Source organism: Sinocyclocheilus anshuiensis, unplaced genomic scaffold (genome assembly GCF_001515605.1).
Source record: "Sinocyclocheilus anshuiensis isolate Anshui unplaced genomic scaffold, SAMN03320099.WGS_v1.1 scaffold227, whole genome shotgun sequence".
Classification (NCBI taxonomy): Eukaryota; Metazoa; Chordata; class Actinopteri; order Cypriniformes; family Cyprinidae; genus Sinocyclocheilus; species Sinocyclocheilus anshuiensis.
The window spans coordinates 1,580,171-1,596,173 of NW_015549590.1; the positions used below are offsets into that span (position 1 = coordinate 1,580,171).

Sequence of the window (16,003 nt, forward strand, 5' to 3'; positions counted from 1 at the left end):
TAAGCAGCAGCATCTAGCACAGCTCCGAGAGACAGACAGAAGGCGACTGGCAATACTTGAAGTGCAAACACTGCAGTAGATTCACTGGCACTACCTGCACTGTGAGCACTTTGGAACTGCCAAGACAAACTCACATTGATCATAGAAAAAACAGAAATTGTGCAGTTTGATTAATAGAATAATAATTTATATATATTATAATAGCGCATGTAAACAAATCAAATAACAAATGAACTTGGGTTTTGCTTCCATGTGCTGAATATACAGTTCCTCCTGCCAAAAGGAGCATCTAGTGCAGTAGATACTATACTACTTCACTAACTACACAAGATGCACCTTAGCAGGAAGGCCATATTAAAATAATGTTACATTTGGGTGGCGTTCTGGTCCTTAGTTTCAGGGAAATGCTTCATTAATCTTCAACACGCCTAGGAGGGGGGAAAAAGACAACCAATCAACAATCTTATAAGTATGCTTTCATTCCTTAATTAAAACATTTGGCTTATCTAAAGAATCAATTCATTCAAATACACAGCAACAAAATACAAAGGTTTACAAACCACTGTAAAATGTTTACACCCATTTAGCAAGCTACAATAATTTCTGTCCTTTCTACTTGATTATACGGCATTGCCTCGTTTTCTACACATGTATTTAAATTATAAACGGATTTTTAAAAGTGTTACTACATGTCACTTTGGAGGTTAAGTTAATTAAGTTCGCATTTTTTTAGAAAGTTGAAATTCTTCAGTATGTTGCGAGTCTGGCTGAGCGTCATTGGCGCGCTTTGCTCGTGTCTCATTGGGTCTCTCAAAATGGAGGATCTTCAACTCAAGATACTTGTTGAAAGCTCTTTATCACTGCTGTTATATATAGGCTAATTAAATAGCCTAAATACAAGGTCTACTGCCAAAAGAGTCAACTTAAGCACCTTTAAAATGTAATTCCCTTCACGCCATGTTGTCTAAATATTTTTTTTAGTTGCATTTTAATGCGTTTCAAAGTCAGAGAAGCGCATTAGGCTTTATTACGCATTATTTCAAATCTCAGGCGTCCAGGACTGACAGAAAAACGCAGAAGATGAATAAGTTATCGCAAACGTTAACTAACGTTTGGCCTTGGGGTCGGTGCCCGATCTTCTGCTTGTGAGACCCACACGCTCTCCTTTCAAGAAGGCGACAGGCTGGAGTTTAATCGACCCTTCAATGATATAACATGTTTATTACGCTACAATTTAAGCAAAGCAGATGAAAAGCTTGTTTACATAAGAGTGGGTGTTTTCAGCAGGAAATGAACTCCTAGTATCTATAAGAGCTGAAAACAACAACAAAACTGGGTTAAGTGTGAGGAACTTTGAGGAGGTTTTAAACGACGGTCGCCAATGGCTATTTTTCAGAACATGTTTGAGTTACAATGCGTCTTTAATCCAAATAAAGTTTCTCACCTGAGTTTGGGTTTTGATAGACTGACCCTTGCTATGGAGAATTGCGGAGCCACGTGAAATACACCAATACTTCAAGTATGAGTTTGCGTATGTAACGTTAAATAACACTATTTAGATAATAAACGCAAAAGACAGAATAAAGACATTTTTAAGCGTCAAACTCTGGTTTTGCAGTCTTTAAAATTATAAAACTAGAGAGAAGTTTAAAACGGTCCAGATTTACTCAGCAAGGTAACGTAACATTAAGTTATAACTCGCCTGTACACAAACTTTTAGTAACACGGGTTAAATATTAATCAGCAAATCGTGTAAACTCAGGCGTAATTGTTCATTTCCTTTCCAAAAATAATCAGAACAAATGACTTTTAATAGTCACACATTACATTTCCCTGATACAGTCGTCAGAAGTTGCTAGTATCATTATTTTAAAAACGAATTTCACTTACATGTGCTTAGTTAAGACAACCAAACACCTCCAAATATAATATCTAAGCGCTCAAGAGTCCATTAATTGATCCATCTCCAACATTGTCTGTTAGCTCCCCAGCTGCTGCTCCACACACACAAAGCCTGTCCCACCGACAAACACTCTCACAATTCACAAGTTTCCACAATCATTTCTCGCCACAGCACAGACCCACGCGTGAACGCTGGTCACGACGCCAGTAAGTTGACGCTTTAGGACGCGTTTTAGGCCTCCGCCGAAGTTAAACTTGCGCGTAACCTCCGAGTTGTTCAGGATCATCAGGTTGGAGAAGGTTTACGAAAGAGGCGCGAACGTCTCGTCATGTGATGCTGGGCCTCGCGAGCCTCCTCCTCCCCAACTCTACTCACTCAATCCCCCCACGACTCACATCCGCTCTCCTATATCCTATAATCCATTTACCACTTTCACAGTATTTGGTCTGACTGATCATTTGTATTTTTTGGCATTGAGGATTTATAAAGCAATTGTAAAGCACTGATTTAAATAAGAAAGTGTTTACGATTTCTTATATTAATGTTCTTCTTGGCTAAGCTTTACTTGGGACTAGCGTAAGCAAGCAAATTTATGTAGAATTGGTGGCAACCCAAAAACAACAGGCCTATAGGACACTTTGGGGAGGAAAGGAAAAAGGTTGTAGTTTTCCCTGCAATGCGAATAAAATGTAAAAATAACCCATAATGAATTTAATATGAACAAATACAATTGGTCATAATGCATAGTGCATTTATTTAACACAGACATTTGTGACCCCGGACCACAAAAACAGTCATAAGGGTCACATTTGTTTTAAATAATTGAATAAATAAGCTTTCCATTGATGTATGGTTTGTTAGGATAGGACAATATTTGGCTGAGATACAACTATTTAAAACAAATGGAATATGATGGTGCAAAAAAATCTAAATATTATGAAAAGCACCTTTAAAGTTGTCCAAATTAAGTTCTTAGCAATGCGTATTACTAATCAAAAATTAAGTTTTGATATATTTACGGTAGAAAATTTACTAAATATCTTAATTGAACATGATCTTTACTTGATATCCTAATGATTTTTGGCATAAAAGAAAACTCGATAATTTTGACCCATACAATGTATTGTTGACTATTGCTACAAATGTACCCGTGCTACTTATGACTGGTTTTGTGCTCCAGGGTCACATTTGTGCATTAAATTTAATAGTCCACATACCTGATCATGGCAGAAGTGAAGAATGAGGTGAAAGCGTTTTATCCTTAAGGTTTCAATACCTTACTGCGCAGATGTTTCATGTTCAACCCATGTCGCCAATCAAGACAGACAACAAAATGTTATGTCATGCATGTAATTGTAGAGCATCCCTTTTTTCTTGTTGGGGTTGGGGGTGATGGAAAATCTGCACAAAATCCCTCTGATTATCTGTTTTAGCTCTTGAAATAACTGCTCATCAAAACCGGTGGGAATCCTGGGAATGCAAACCTCAAGACATTACATGTCATCAAAAAGTTTGCTAAAAATAGTTTGAATGTAAGACACTCTGGCTTCATGGGAATAAAGCCTATGGTCAGTGAGAGACAGAAGGCTTTGGTGACCTCTGACCCCGGGTCACTCATCCCCCACTATTCCAAAGTGGGATGTATGTGCACCATTGTATCAGGCTTCAAAGAGCATTTCTCTTAGCATTCCCGTGTCATTTTATTCACGGGTTCATCTTGTGTTTATTTTCGAGAATGCTTATTAAAAAGTGGATGCACTCCAATTATCAAACCTTTTTTTATATATACTAAACACTGTTTAGAAAATTTAACATGTTTCTAACACAGTCTTGAATACAGATCTGCAAGTTACCACTCTGTTCTTTAAATAGGAGGAAATCTCTGAGCGTCCTTTTGAACTTCAACCTACTTTTCTCTCTCCAAGGCACAAAGAAAATGATCAGCGTGAAAAAAAGTATGCATTTACTTATGCTAAGACAGTTGTTGACTAACAGATTAAACTACAAACATTGGCTTGAAAATGGTGAACTAAACAATAGATATTCTTTTGGTTACGAATGCTTTAAACTAAATGACAATCACAGTACAGGTAATTAAACTCTGATACAATTTTATACTATAATTAACATGTATGTTTAAGAACAAATTGTTTACGTTTATGGATGAAGATTATCTTTTGAATTAGTGCTGTAAATTAAAATTCATGTCTGTACCCGTGCTACTTATGACTGGTTTTGTGCTCCAGGGTCACATTTGTGCATTAAATTTAATAGTCCACATACCTGATCATGGCAGAAGTGAAGAATGAGGTGAAAGCGTTTTATCCTTAAGGTTTCAATACCTTACTGCGCAGATGTTTCATGTTTAACCCATGTCGCCAATCAAGACAGACAACAAAATGTTATGTCATGCATGTAATTGTAGAGCATCCCTTTTTTCTTGTTGGGGTTGGGGGTGATGGAAAATCTGCACAAAATCCCTCTGATTATCTGTTTTAGCTCTTGAAATAACTGCTCATCAAAACCGGTGGGAATCCTGGGAATGCAAACCTCAAGACATTACATGTCATCAAAAAGTTTGCTAAAAATAGTTTGAATGTAAGACACTCTGGCTTCATGGGAATAAAGCCTATGGTCAGTGAGAGACAGAAGGCTTTGGTGACCTCTGACCCCGGGTCACTCATCCCCCACTATTCCAAAGTGGGATGTATGTGCACCATTGTATCAGGCTTCAAAGAGCATTTCTCTTAGCATTCCCGTGTCATTTTATTCACGGGTTCATCTTGTGTTTATTTTCGAGAATGCTTATTAAAAAGTGGATGCACTCCAATTATCAAACCTTTTTTTATATATACTAAACACTGTTTAGAAAATTTAACATGTTTCTAACACAGTCTTGAATACAGATCTGCAAGTTACCACTCTGTTCTTTAAATAGGAGGAAATCTCTGAGCGTCCTTTTGAACTTCAACCTACTTTTCTCTCTCCAAGGCACAAAGAAAATGATCAGCGTGAAAAAAAGTATGCATTTACTTATGCTAAGACAGTTGCTGACTAACAGATTAAACTAGAAACATTGGCTTGAAAATTATGTTACTTGTTTGTAAACTACATAGTTTTTTCGATTATGAATTTTTTAACTAAATGACAGTACACTAAAGTACATGTAATTAAACTCTGATACAATACTAAATACATTTGCATGTATTTTTAAGAAACCATTGTATGTTTACGAATGAAGATGATCTTCTGAATTAGTCCTGAAAATTAAAATTAATCTCTGAAATGTATTTTGTCTTAATATTAATCCCACTTGCAGCTTTCCTCTTAATATAAAACAGCTACAATTCCCAGATAATATTCAAAACATTTTAGACATCTACCTAATCACTCTGAGCTTAACAATGCGTTTTGAGCAGGTGTTAGATTACATTTAATCATATTTCATATTTAAATTAATTTAAATTCTCATTGATTGTTGTTAGCTTTAAACTTAAGCAAATATAAATATAAGCCCTCAAGTTTCTCTGTATTTTATATGCAAAGAATTGTACAAATTTCGAATAAATTCCAAGGCAAGCTGAAGGCAACGCAAATGTGACCCGGGACCACAAAACCAGTCATAAGTAGCACGGGTATATTTGTAGCAATAGCCTTAAAAAGATGTTTCTTTTATGCCAAAAATCATTAGGATATCAAGATCATGTTCCATGAAGATATTTAGTACATTTCCTAACGTTAATATATCAAAACTTAATTTTTGATTAGTAATATGCATTGCTAAGAACTTCATTTGGACAACTTTAAAATATTTTTCTCAATATTTAGATTTTTTTTCCAGATTCCAGATTTTCAACCATTGTACCTCAGCCAAATATTGTCCTATCCTAACACACTATACATCAATGGAAAGCTTATTTATTCAGCGTTCAGATGATGTATCAGATGATAAATCTCAATAAATAAATAAAAAAAATGACCCTTATGACTGATTTTGTGGTCCAGGGTCACAAAGGGAAAATACACTTGCATAGGTAATTGAAAACAAGCGTTTAAACTCAACCAGCAGGGGGCGCAAAGTGTTCGTCGCGCTCTCCTGCATGAAAACAGGAAGTTGCGCTGACAGAGACCGTAGTCAACGACGTTGTTGTAAGTATGAACCGCTAATGTAAAATGTATATACAATCGCCTTATACCTACAATGCCAAACATTAAAAAAAAAAGCTCTAACGGTTTTAAACGACCTGCGGTTGCTTGTAACTGGTGAAAGAAGAGGGGTTTGAAAATGAAGTGCCCTTAAATAGTACGCCGTTCCTCAGGTTTTAATGAAGCTCAAACAGTTTAGTTACGAGGACCGTGGAAATGAATGATCAAAACACTGCACACGAGTCCAGCTCCAGAGATGACCATCATTGGGTGGAGGAAATCTTCCCTCCTCGTTTCACTTTCCAAAACCTGCTGGAAAACCAGACCAACACAAACAAACAATGCAGTAGCTCAATGAAACCACCATCAGCCCTCTCCACAGACATAGATGAACCCCAGAGGAGCCACAGAAGGGAGATATACCTGAAAGCTTTGAAAGATGTTCAGCAAACTGAGCGACTGCGCAAGAAGGAGGCCCTAGCGAAGAGAATTATTAGACCTGTCGATGAAGGAGAGACCTCTGAAAATCCTACAGACCAGAGCGAGACTGCGGGACAGAGGTGCATTTGGAATGAGAGGGACATCACCAAACTGCGGGCTGGTTTAGAAGAAGTGGAGAGGGACAGATGGCGACTAAAGCGACAGCTCAGTTGTTCAGAGGAGCAGCTTAAGGCAGAACATGAGGAAAGGATGAAGCTGCAAGGCCTGGTGGAGAAGCTGGAGGAACAGTTAAGCCTTTCCAAAAAAAGGGCTGCACGTCAGGCCCTCATGATAAATGATCTGAAGTCAGAGAGCCAAAAAATGAACGCTCAGTTACAGAAGCTGACTATACAGGTCAGGGAAACGGAAGAAGAGGCAGACAGGTGGAAGACAAGTCTGAGGAAAGCAAAAGAGGACGTGCAGCAGATCGTGCAGGAGCGCTCCAACCTCGCATGGGAACTGGAAAGAGCACAAGCGCAATGCAAATCTGAAGGAGACAGACTGGGAAAAGCAGCTCGGATAGAAAATGAGGCTGTGCTCCTGAGGCTTCAGAGAGAGGTGAAGCAGACCCGAGCTGACCTGTGCGCAGAGAGAGAGAGTCACGCACGGAGCTGTACAGCTCTCGAGCTCTTACGCAGACACTTTAGCAGCCAATAATTTATTTCAATAATAAAACTATGACTTCAAATGCAGCCATTTAAATCTTTTTTTAAATAAAGACAAAATTGATGTTACCGCACACAAGAAGTGCCACTGTTTATTATATTTTCAATATGCCTCCACGCTTTCTCTTTTTTCAAAATAAAACTTTATGTACATATATAATCCTCTCCCACAGTGGAAAATAAAACGGAAATCTCATAGGAAAATGAGTGAAAACAGTGAAAAGCATAGCAAACATGATCAGTCAAACTGCAAATAATAAAGGTGTAGGCTATACAATCCACCAGAATAATTTACCAAAGATCTAACATATTATTTTGAATCTCTTTGTCAGAGATCACTATCACTGCATGGACAATCTAAAGCCTCAAAGCTTCAATGAACTTAAGGACAAAAACCCTGTTAGCGGAATAATCACATTTGGCCAAATACCCATTCTTGTACATGTGGTATCAAGTGACATTTAACGAAACGGCGGAAATATTTGGTTATTGATAGCTGTAGATCTTTTGGGAAAAGGTGAATGAATCAGTCTGGGCCACCGTTCAACACAAAGGCTTTGTGAATTCACACATGATGCAGTTTATAAAAGCAAATAAAGGCAGCTCAGAAGGTTTTTCACATCCTAAATACTTACAATAAAGTTCCACATGCACAAGTCATACTTTCACAAAAACATTTGCTTCTGGTGATGAGCGGGCTGAAACGATATCAAAGCACAAGCACACATTGACATTTGGATGAATCCATTAAAAACCTTTTAGTCAAACTGGCTCATTTACACAAGCACGGCAAGTGCTTTCCTCGCACTCCTGACATTCTGTGTACTCATTAGCAAACTGAACAAATTTAATCGTTTCCTTTGTACGTCCTATTCAGCATTACAAGACCACAACTTTGGCATGTTGTAAGGTCTTATATGAGCTTGCATAATTCAAACTACCGCCCCACATCCAAAATAATACCAGAAACACTTTACACTAAGGTTTGATTTGTTAACATTAGTTAATGCATTCAGTACCATGAACATGAAGTTAATGTTAATTAATAATAAATATGCTATTGTTCATTATTAATTCAAATCAACTAATGTTCATGTATGCAACTTAAAATGTATATATAGAAATTAACCAAAATTCATTAACTAACGTTAATGAATTCAACCATACTGTAGTTTCCCCACAATATCTATTGAAACAAAGCGGGGGGAAAAACAGCACTTAGGAATTTAAAACCTATGAGGTATGTAAGAAAGGAACTTGTGCAAACAGAGTACATAAAATATATTCAACTTAAGGTATAAAGACTAATGGAATCATTCAGTAGAATCCCGCTCTGCATTTTATCTAAAACTTCCAAGAGGTACTGAAAGAAAGAATCCATAGGAGAACCAAATTCTAGGTCTACAACATGTGTTACCACAACTTTGGCTCATTCAAGTTTGACAGTGCAGGACACAAGAACTGTGTTAAATGCTCTTTCCTACGGCATCCATCTTTTAAAGGCTTAATTGGCTTTTCTAAGCTGTCTATCAAAGCGCAGCTGAGGCATGTCATGACATGTCCCAGCTCTAGCATTTCACATCCTTTCAGTGTTAGTGTGTGTGGAGGTTATCGTGTCTTGCACTGTAAACATGCACCGTGTATCATGTACTGAAATCTATGAACCCTGAATGCATTGCATGGTTCATCTAAACTGAGAAAACTTTAAATGAGTATTGTTTTTTTATCATTTCATATTTGTAAATAGTTTAAATAAAACTAATCCTCCTAAGGTGTTGACCCAAGCAAAAGCAGAATAATACTACAAATCCAATGTTATAGATAAATATAAATGTAATAGAAGACCCAGAATGACCAACCTACTTAAATAAGGCACCCAGTTAAAATGGAAATTGAGTGCAGCATCCAACATGACCACTAAACTCTACAGGCTATTTTTCCCCCCTAAGATTTCACTTGACCAAATGAAATCTTCAGGCTATAAAACGCTTTAATGTCCCTTGACTAGTTTAAATGTGAGAATGTCCAGATGAATTTGTGTTTGTGTGCTGAAAGAAGGCCCCATAATGTCCTGTATTTATGACGTATCGTTAATATTTGGTTTATGAAGTGGCACTAATGGCCTACCTGGAGCAAAGCTACCAGATTCAGTGCAAATATGCAAAGCCATACCTGTACCAATATACATGTTCTTACTTTTAAAAATGTTAAAAAGGCCTGAGCAGGCTTTCAATATACTTTTCATTCTAAGCAATTTGAATAAATTTTTTTAATCGAAGATTTACCATCTAAAGGTAAATCAACTGTACTTCCCTTTTAAGGGCAGTGCTAAAAATGTAGGTTTAAATGGAGTGCTTGGGGTCCACTTGCTCCTCCTGCAGCAAAAACCTGCTCGCCCTCCCAAGTAAAGGAACAGACATATGTTTGCACATCCTGACAGCATTTCTCTACCCGTTTCAGAAGTTGGATGTAAAGAGATTTATTCCAAGTGATGCCAGCCTTTCTTTCTGTCTTTGACTTATTTTGTTCCATCCAATTCTCACCCACATAATCAAACCACATCACTAGCCGAGTTCCCCGGTTCTACCCATTAGGACTCCTCTGCAGGTGCAGGCCGTTTGAGGTCCCGGATCTGCTTAGTGAGATAGTTCTTCTCATCGCAGAACTGCTCATCTTCAGAGCGGTCCGTTTGAAAATGGTTCAGGAAGTCCACCAGCTTGGACTGATTCTTGAGGAGGATGTCCAGCACAGGCTGGGTCTTATTGGGGTTAGCCACAAACACCTGAGAGGACACAAGAAATCTGTTAAAAGTGCGGTCCAAGTCACTGAATCCACCTTCATGCGGTCTGAACTACAGCTCACACACTAGTGACTGACCCTGACCTGTTTACATTCAATAAGTGAGGCCAGAACTGGGACAGAAGACCAGTCAGCTGCCAAGTGTGGAAAGTAATTGGAGTAGACAGAGGGAAAGGTAGACAAGCGAAGTGCCAAATCCAAATATATTATGTTACATGAAACGCTGTGCATATAAACACATACCTTAAAGACATGGAAGGCTTCAAACTGGGTGTTACGGCTGTTGTCTCTCAACATGTTCATCATCAGCTTTAGGTTCTCAGCTCGACTGATGTATTTGGTCATGACTGTGAAGTTGTGTCTGTCCAGTAATAGTTCTCCTAAGAGCTGGATATAATTTGATAATCACTTATAACTCACTTAAGAACAATAACAAAACTATGTGGTAAGAATGAAGCCAAACCACTCAACATATTGCTGCTTTTATTAAACCAAGCAAGGTTTGTCATAAAACATTCCTATGTGAAGACAAAATATGTGCTTTCCTATTAAAATGTGGCTGTTCAAGTTACAAAGAAGCGTCTTTCTGAGAAATCTCTTTTCTTCAGCTATCTTTCTTTCATGTATAGATCCTAGTAGCTTATTCTCCACCTCAAGGGTTAGAATACCATTACAGCCTTGAATTATTGAAAACAACCCTGTAAAACAGTGGTTTATGCTCACCTTCAGAGACTGCCGCTTGGTGACATAATTATCAGAATGCAGCAGCTTTTCATACTCTGTGAACACCTAAAAACATTTATGAAATGATCAATCATCATACATTTGTCCATAAAGTAGAACAGCCACTAAAGCACTTGTACACAAAAGCACTTGCAAATGAAATCTTGGGAAACAAGAGTAACTCACTCTGTCGTAATTTGTCTCCAAGAAATCTGCACACATGATCTTATGTCTTGTCAGCAGATCCTAAAAACAAAGTCTTAAGGTAAATGCACTTTTGTCATTTTCTCTTTTGAAAGGTTTTCGAATTTCGATTTGAAGCGGTAGTCAACCAAAAATTTTAATTCTGTCATTCTCTTATGCAAATTCTGCCTCATTTGTTCTCGTGCATCAAGCACACACCTTTGATCTTCCCTTTATCGTATTTGATGTGCTCTATGTATGCATGTTGATCAATGTTTGAATTGTGTCTCTTCAGAAGACTTAGATTAAATGTTTGATTCATATGGATTACTTTTATTATCTCTTTATGTATTTTTTGAGGCTTGAAAATGTTGACCCCATAGATGCTCAAACGGATGGACAACATTGGAAATGGGTCGTCAACTAACAAAAAAAAAAAAAAAAACTATTGTGGCTTCTGCCACATGACCAAAACATTGTAATAAAGAAAGTTTGTTTTTGCGAAGTATGACAGAGTGTGGGATTGTTCCTTTCTCTTCATAATAGTTTGTTGTACACACCTACCAGTGTATTTTTTACTGTTTCATTTAAATTGAATATAAATAAATAACCTTAAACAGTCTTATGGCATTACTGCATAAAGATCTCAGGTGATTAAATATAAAATATTTTGCTATAAATTTATTAGTGCATTGTTCCTAAGGCAAAGTTTACAAGTCAAAATGGATGATATTTTGTGTAAATTTCATACCTTAAAAGAGGAGAAGGCATCAGAGGCAATGTCAAAAGTAGATAGCTCCACATAGCGAAAGACGCAGTAGAACTCCTCAGAGAACACAACGATTCGGGCCAGAGGTTCATGACGCAGACATTCCCTCAACATCATGCCACAGTTAAGGGCCACTTCTGGGGTTTCATAGCTGCGTTCAAGAGATAAAAAAATAAATAAGCCCTGTTCTTTCTCTAACGTGTGAGAACCACATTTGTTTGTATATACGTATATATAAAACCACAGAAGTTATCATTCAAACATAATATCACACCAAACTGTCAATAACTAGATATGTTTGTGCTGTAAAAGTGAAATGCCATTGGCAGCTCAGCCACGTGGACAGGAAATGGGAAAATTATGGTCCTAAAATAACCATACAACCACAGTCTCCTATAGCATCAACTGGAAAAGCCAGGCTAATCAATGGCTTCTGAAAGTGTTGATCTATGACTATGCCCTGGGGACTGGAAACTCACCCTTTCAGCAGCATAAAGAGGATCTGTGAGTGGGAAGAGATGTACTCCACAGTCGGGGTGCGAGCGCCAATCTGGCGACGCACTATGTTGCTAAACAGATGCACCACATCCTTCTTTCCCTTTGGTGAACAACGTGTTATAAATCAAAGAGAGCAAACAAATGTGTGGTTAGTGCACAGAGCAATATATCTTACAGCAAGATGGAAGTAGTTGTATTTCAAACATTTCAAAAGCAAGGATATGCACCTCGAAATCAATCCTCTGTAGGTTTGCTATGAGGAAAATGAGGAGGTTGGTGTTGTAGAGCTCCTGAGCCAGTTGGGCCACTGCCTCAGTCTGAGGCTCCTTGTCTCCAGTGCCACACAGCACCTCCTTCAACGACGCAAGATTTTTTGATACTTCCTCTGCAACCTACAGGAAAAACAGTGAGTTTTTCTGACTCCGTCACAGTCCACAATTTGCATCGAGATGTTGACATAAAAAAAGACCAACCTTTTCACATTTCTTGCTTTCAGAGGACTCCAGCTTCTCCAAGTATGCCACATTCTCCTTCAGACTCTTCACAATCTCTGCAGGGCTCTTCTGAGACTTCCCAAAAGGGAATGGCATGGTTTTAGCTGGGATGTGCGTTGGACGTCGGAGAACAACAGAAATGATTCACCTTTAAAAGGTGAAAAACAAATAGAGTACAACATTATACCAGCCAGTGAAGAAGTCATTGTTATTGACAAAAGGACAAAACATGCCTTTTCAAAGCAGACAAAATTATTCATAACACATTTTATTCACTTCAGAGACACTAAATACAATGAAAACGGCGTGTACCGTTATTACTGCTAACAATACAATTGTATAAGAACAAAAACACTTGTTAAGAGAAAGGTCTCTGTCAAGAGTACGCTGACATACTGAAAACAACATTGCTTTTTGGTTTAATTGCACTACATTAACAATATTTACAGACTTCATTCCTTATGACTGTTTGTTTGTATTATTACTGTACAAGTAATAACCTAAGCATGTTATGAAACACCTCGTAAACTTGCTCAACATTGACAAGTACAGATAGAGATAGTAGAGATAGTTCAACACGTGTGAAATCATGACACAAAATAGGTTAAGGTACTAAGCGAGTAACTTCGATGAGCAACTAGGCAGTTTTATTCAACTTGAAAAACAGCTAATATTCCGATGAGCTAAGCTAATCTCCACCCAGCACTTATCGATCAACACTTCTCAGTAACTCGATATTACTCATCACAGTCACTTTATTACTGGATAGTTTGTCACCCTATACGGTCTTAACATGAACCCATAAGAACAAACACAACTGTTCACGGGAAGAAATAAAATCCAGTTTTTTAAATCTTCCAGCTGGCTGGACATGTAGCATGTAAGTTAGCACGTTGGCTAACTGACTTCTGTCAGCATGATCATCATGGCCAAACGAGCTAGAAGAATAACTCAAACCAGGAAACTAACCACTTAGATAACTTACTTTGTAACTTGTTTCTATCCATGTAATCTGTCAGTGGATTTTAGTCATATGGGTCTTCCTAAACCCGTGTAAAGTTTCTGTTTGACACGCAGTTAGAGCTGAACCTTTCAACATTTCAATGACATTTTTGACAGTTGATCAAGTTGCTAGTATTTTAAACTGATCTTTTATCCTTAACAGAAAAACAAATAATAGATAAACTATTTAAAAAACAATAAATTAACATAAACCCAGTTGAAATGTATATTTTAAGTGCTATCTAGAGTGAAAAAATGAGAGGCAACATGTCAGGCTAAGTGGATGTGTGTTAGCTGGAGGTGGAAGGAAGGCAGAGACACTCACCGCATTCACCACTCAAAACGTCCACTTTAAAATCCACACACGTGATGAGGAGAAAAGTAAGCTAGATCGACTTGTGAGCAGCTAAATATAGAGTTATCTCCCCAAATGGAGATAATTCTTGTGTTAGTAACTGCGATTAATTTAGGAGTAGTTTGTCGCTCGTACACTTCAAGCGGCTGCCGCTTTACTTTATCAGGGAAGTTGAAGAGAGTTTTTGAACGCCCCTTTTTTAAATTGACGTAAACGCTGACCAATCAGAACACGCGCTGAGGCGTACACCCTGAACAGAAATCGAATTAAATGACGATGAATTGAGGCAACAAAACCACTGCATTAGAAATGAGAAGGGTACAGTTATCAGTGAATTATTGGGTTAATTTACAAGGCCATAGTCAAGAGCATCCAACACTAGATACTTTAAAGCCCTGTTGGGAAAAAGAGAGGAGGAAAATTAAAAGTTTTGGATGGACCGTGATACAGAAAGCAACAGAACTTGAAGTTAATCAGTTAAATGTTAGTCCAACTGTACCGCTACCTGTAATAAAACCTTGGTTACTTTCAGATGCTACAGTAGATTTTACATTGTTAGAACAGAAAAATAAGGGTAAGGAATGTAATTTATATAATGTGCAGACATATATTAATGAGTACTACAGCTATGTTCAGATCTACACAGATGCATCAAAGAGTTTAGACAATAAGGTAGGAGTAGCGTTTACTGTTCCAGAACTTCATTTATCAGTAAGGAAAAGGATCAGTGATGAGTTATCAGTTTATACAGGGGAAATGATTGCACTATTATTAGCAATACAGTGGATAGAAGAGATAAGACCTTTGAAATCAATTATTTGTTCAGATTCATGTTCATCATTGGCTAGTTTACAGTACAGTCACTCGGAAAGTAGACCAGACATTTTAATGGAAATAATGCAAACGTTATATAGAATTCAAATGATGGGGAGTACAGTGGTATTTGTATGGGTGCCGGCGCATATTGGTGTCCAAGGAAATGAAACTGCAGATAAAGAAGCAAAAGAAGCAGTTAAAAACAACGACATTAACTTAATTGTTAATCTAAGTAAGAATGAAATCAAGAGTATTATTAAGAAAAGACTGAAGGAAAGGTGGCAAAAACAATGGGATAAGGAGAAAAAAGGTCGGTGGTTTTACAGAATTCAAAGGAAAGTGGGAGAGATGAGAAGTGCAGGGAAAATATTAAAAAAGGGGGAAGTAAGTCACTTTTTTGATCCACACTCCATTCCAGTTGGTGGCGGAAATACACCATTTTGTTGTTTGTCAACCGCCAATAAAATTTCAAGAAGAAGAACAAAACCACTGAAAGCAAAGCTGGATTATGGACCAGGCCAGAACTCAGAGGCCTCCGAAGCCTAAAGTAAGCTAAACACCGGGGCCCTTGTTGCATACAGCACAAGCTGACCACTATAGGGCCCCTCACTACTATTTTTAATTCATTAATATTAGCATCCCAAAACACCACGGTTCGTAATTTTTAGGCAAGTCATTTGTTTTTTTCCACTCGTGCCCATTCTGTTTGGACTCATGGATCACACACTTTCACTTTGTTGTTTATTGTTATATTGTTGGGTTAGCTTGTTCCGGTGTACTTTAAAGCCACCTTGGGCACTTTCTAAAAGTGTTATATAAAGTAAACATTAGTAGTAATAGTAGTCAGCTGCACGGGCACATCTGGTCATGTGATCAACATGGCTGCACCCATGAAGGAGTGACCCGCTCCATGTAAAATAATGCATCTTTTTTCTAGAAGACTACTACTATGTTCACTTCATGTAAGTGCATATCATTTTAATCTCAAAAGTTATTTTCATGTTTTAAGGCTTGTTCACCCCAAGTAGGATAACCATAATAACCAGTGTTGCGGAAAGTTACTTTTAAAAGTAATGCATTACAATATTGCGTTACTCCATCAAAAAAGTAACTAATTACGTTACTTAGTTACTTTTTATGGAAAGTAATGCGTTACGTTACTTTTGCGCT

General features: G+C 37.7%; 2 protein-coding genes across 2 annotated transcripts; one reads left to right on the top strand and one right to left on the bottom strand.

Moving 5' to 3' along the window:
* Positions 1-5,990: 5,990 nt before the first annotated feature.
* On the top strand, positions 5,991-7,191 carry ccdc160 (coiled-coil domain containing 160). Its single transcript, XM_016446515.1, has 2 exons — positions 5,991-6,052; positions 6,223-7,191. Exon 2 carries the CDS (start codon positions 6,266-6,268, stop codon positions 7,184-7,186), a length of 921 nt encoding a protein of 306 aa, XP_016302001.1. The 5' UTR covers positions 5,991-6,052; positions 6,223-6,265; the 3' UTR covers positions 7,187-7,191.
* A 63-nt stretch (positions 7,192-7,254) lies between these two features.
* Positions 7,255-14,178, bottom strand: LOC107658085 (calcium-binding protein 39-like). The gene is made up of 9 exons (XM_016446514.1): positions 13,988-14,178; positions 12,640-12,808; positions 12,394-12,558; positions 12,148-12,266; positions 11,651-11,819; positions 10,903-10,962; positions 10,717-10,782; positions 10,237-10,380; positions 7,255-9,976 (listed from the first exon to the last, which is right to left on the bottom strand). Exons 2-9 carry the CDS (start codon positions 12,754-12,756, stop codon positions 9,785-9,787), a joined length of 1,032 nt encoding a protein of 343 aa, XP_016302000.1. The 5' UTR covers positions 12,757-12,808; positions 13,988-14,178; the 3' UTR covers positions 7,255-9,784.
* Between the last annotated feature and the right edge of the window lie 1,825 nt (positions 14,179-16,003).

Excerpts from the sequence above, each read along its gene's own strand:
- LOC107658085 (XM_016446514.1), bottom strand. The coding sequence starts at position 12,756 with ATGCCATTCCCTTTTGGGAAGTCTCAGAAGAGCCCTGCAGAGATTGTG. Across the intron at positions 10,783-10,902 it reads TGGAGACAAATTACGACAGA|GTGTTCACAGAGTATGAAAA; the intron begins GTGAGTTACTCT and ends AAATGTTTTTAG. Across the intron at positions 9,977-10,236 it reads AAGCCTTCCATGTCTTTAAG|GTGTTTGTGGCTAACCCCAA; the intron begins GTATGTGTTTAT and ends GTGTCCTCTCAG.
- ccdc160 (XM_016446515.1), top strand. The coding sequence starts at position 6,266 with ATGAATGATCAAAACACTGCACACGAGTCCAGCTCCAGAGATGACCAT.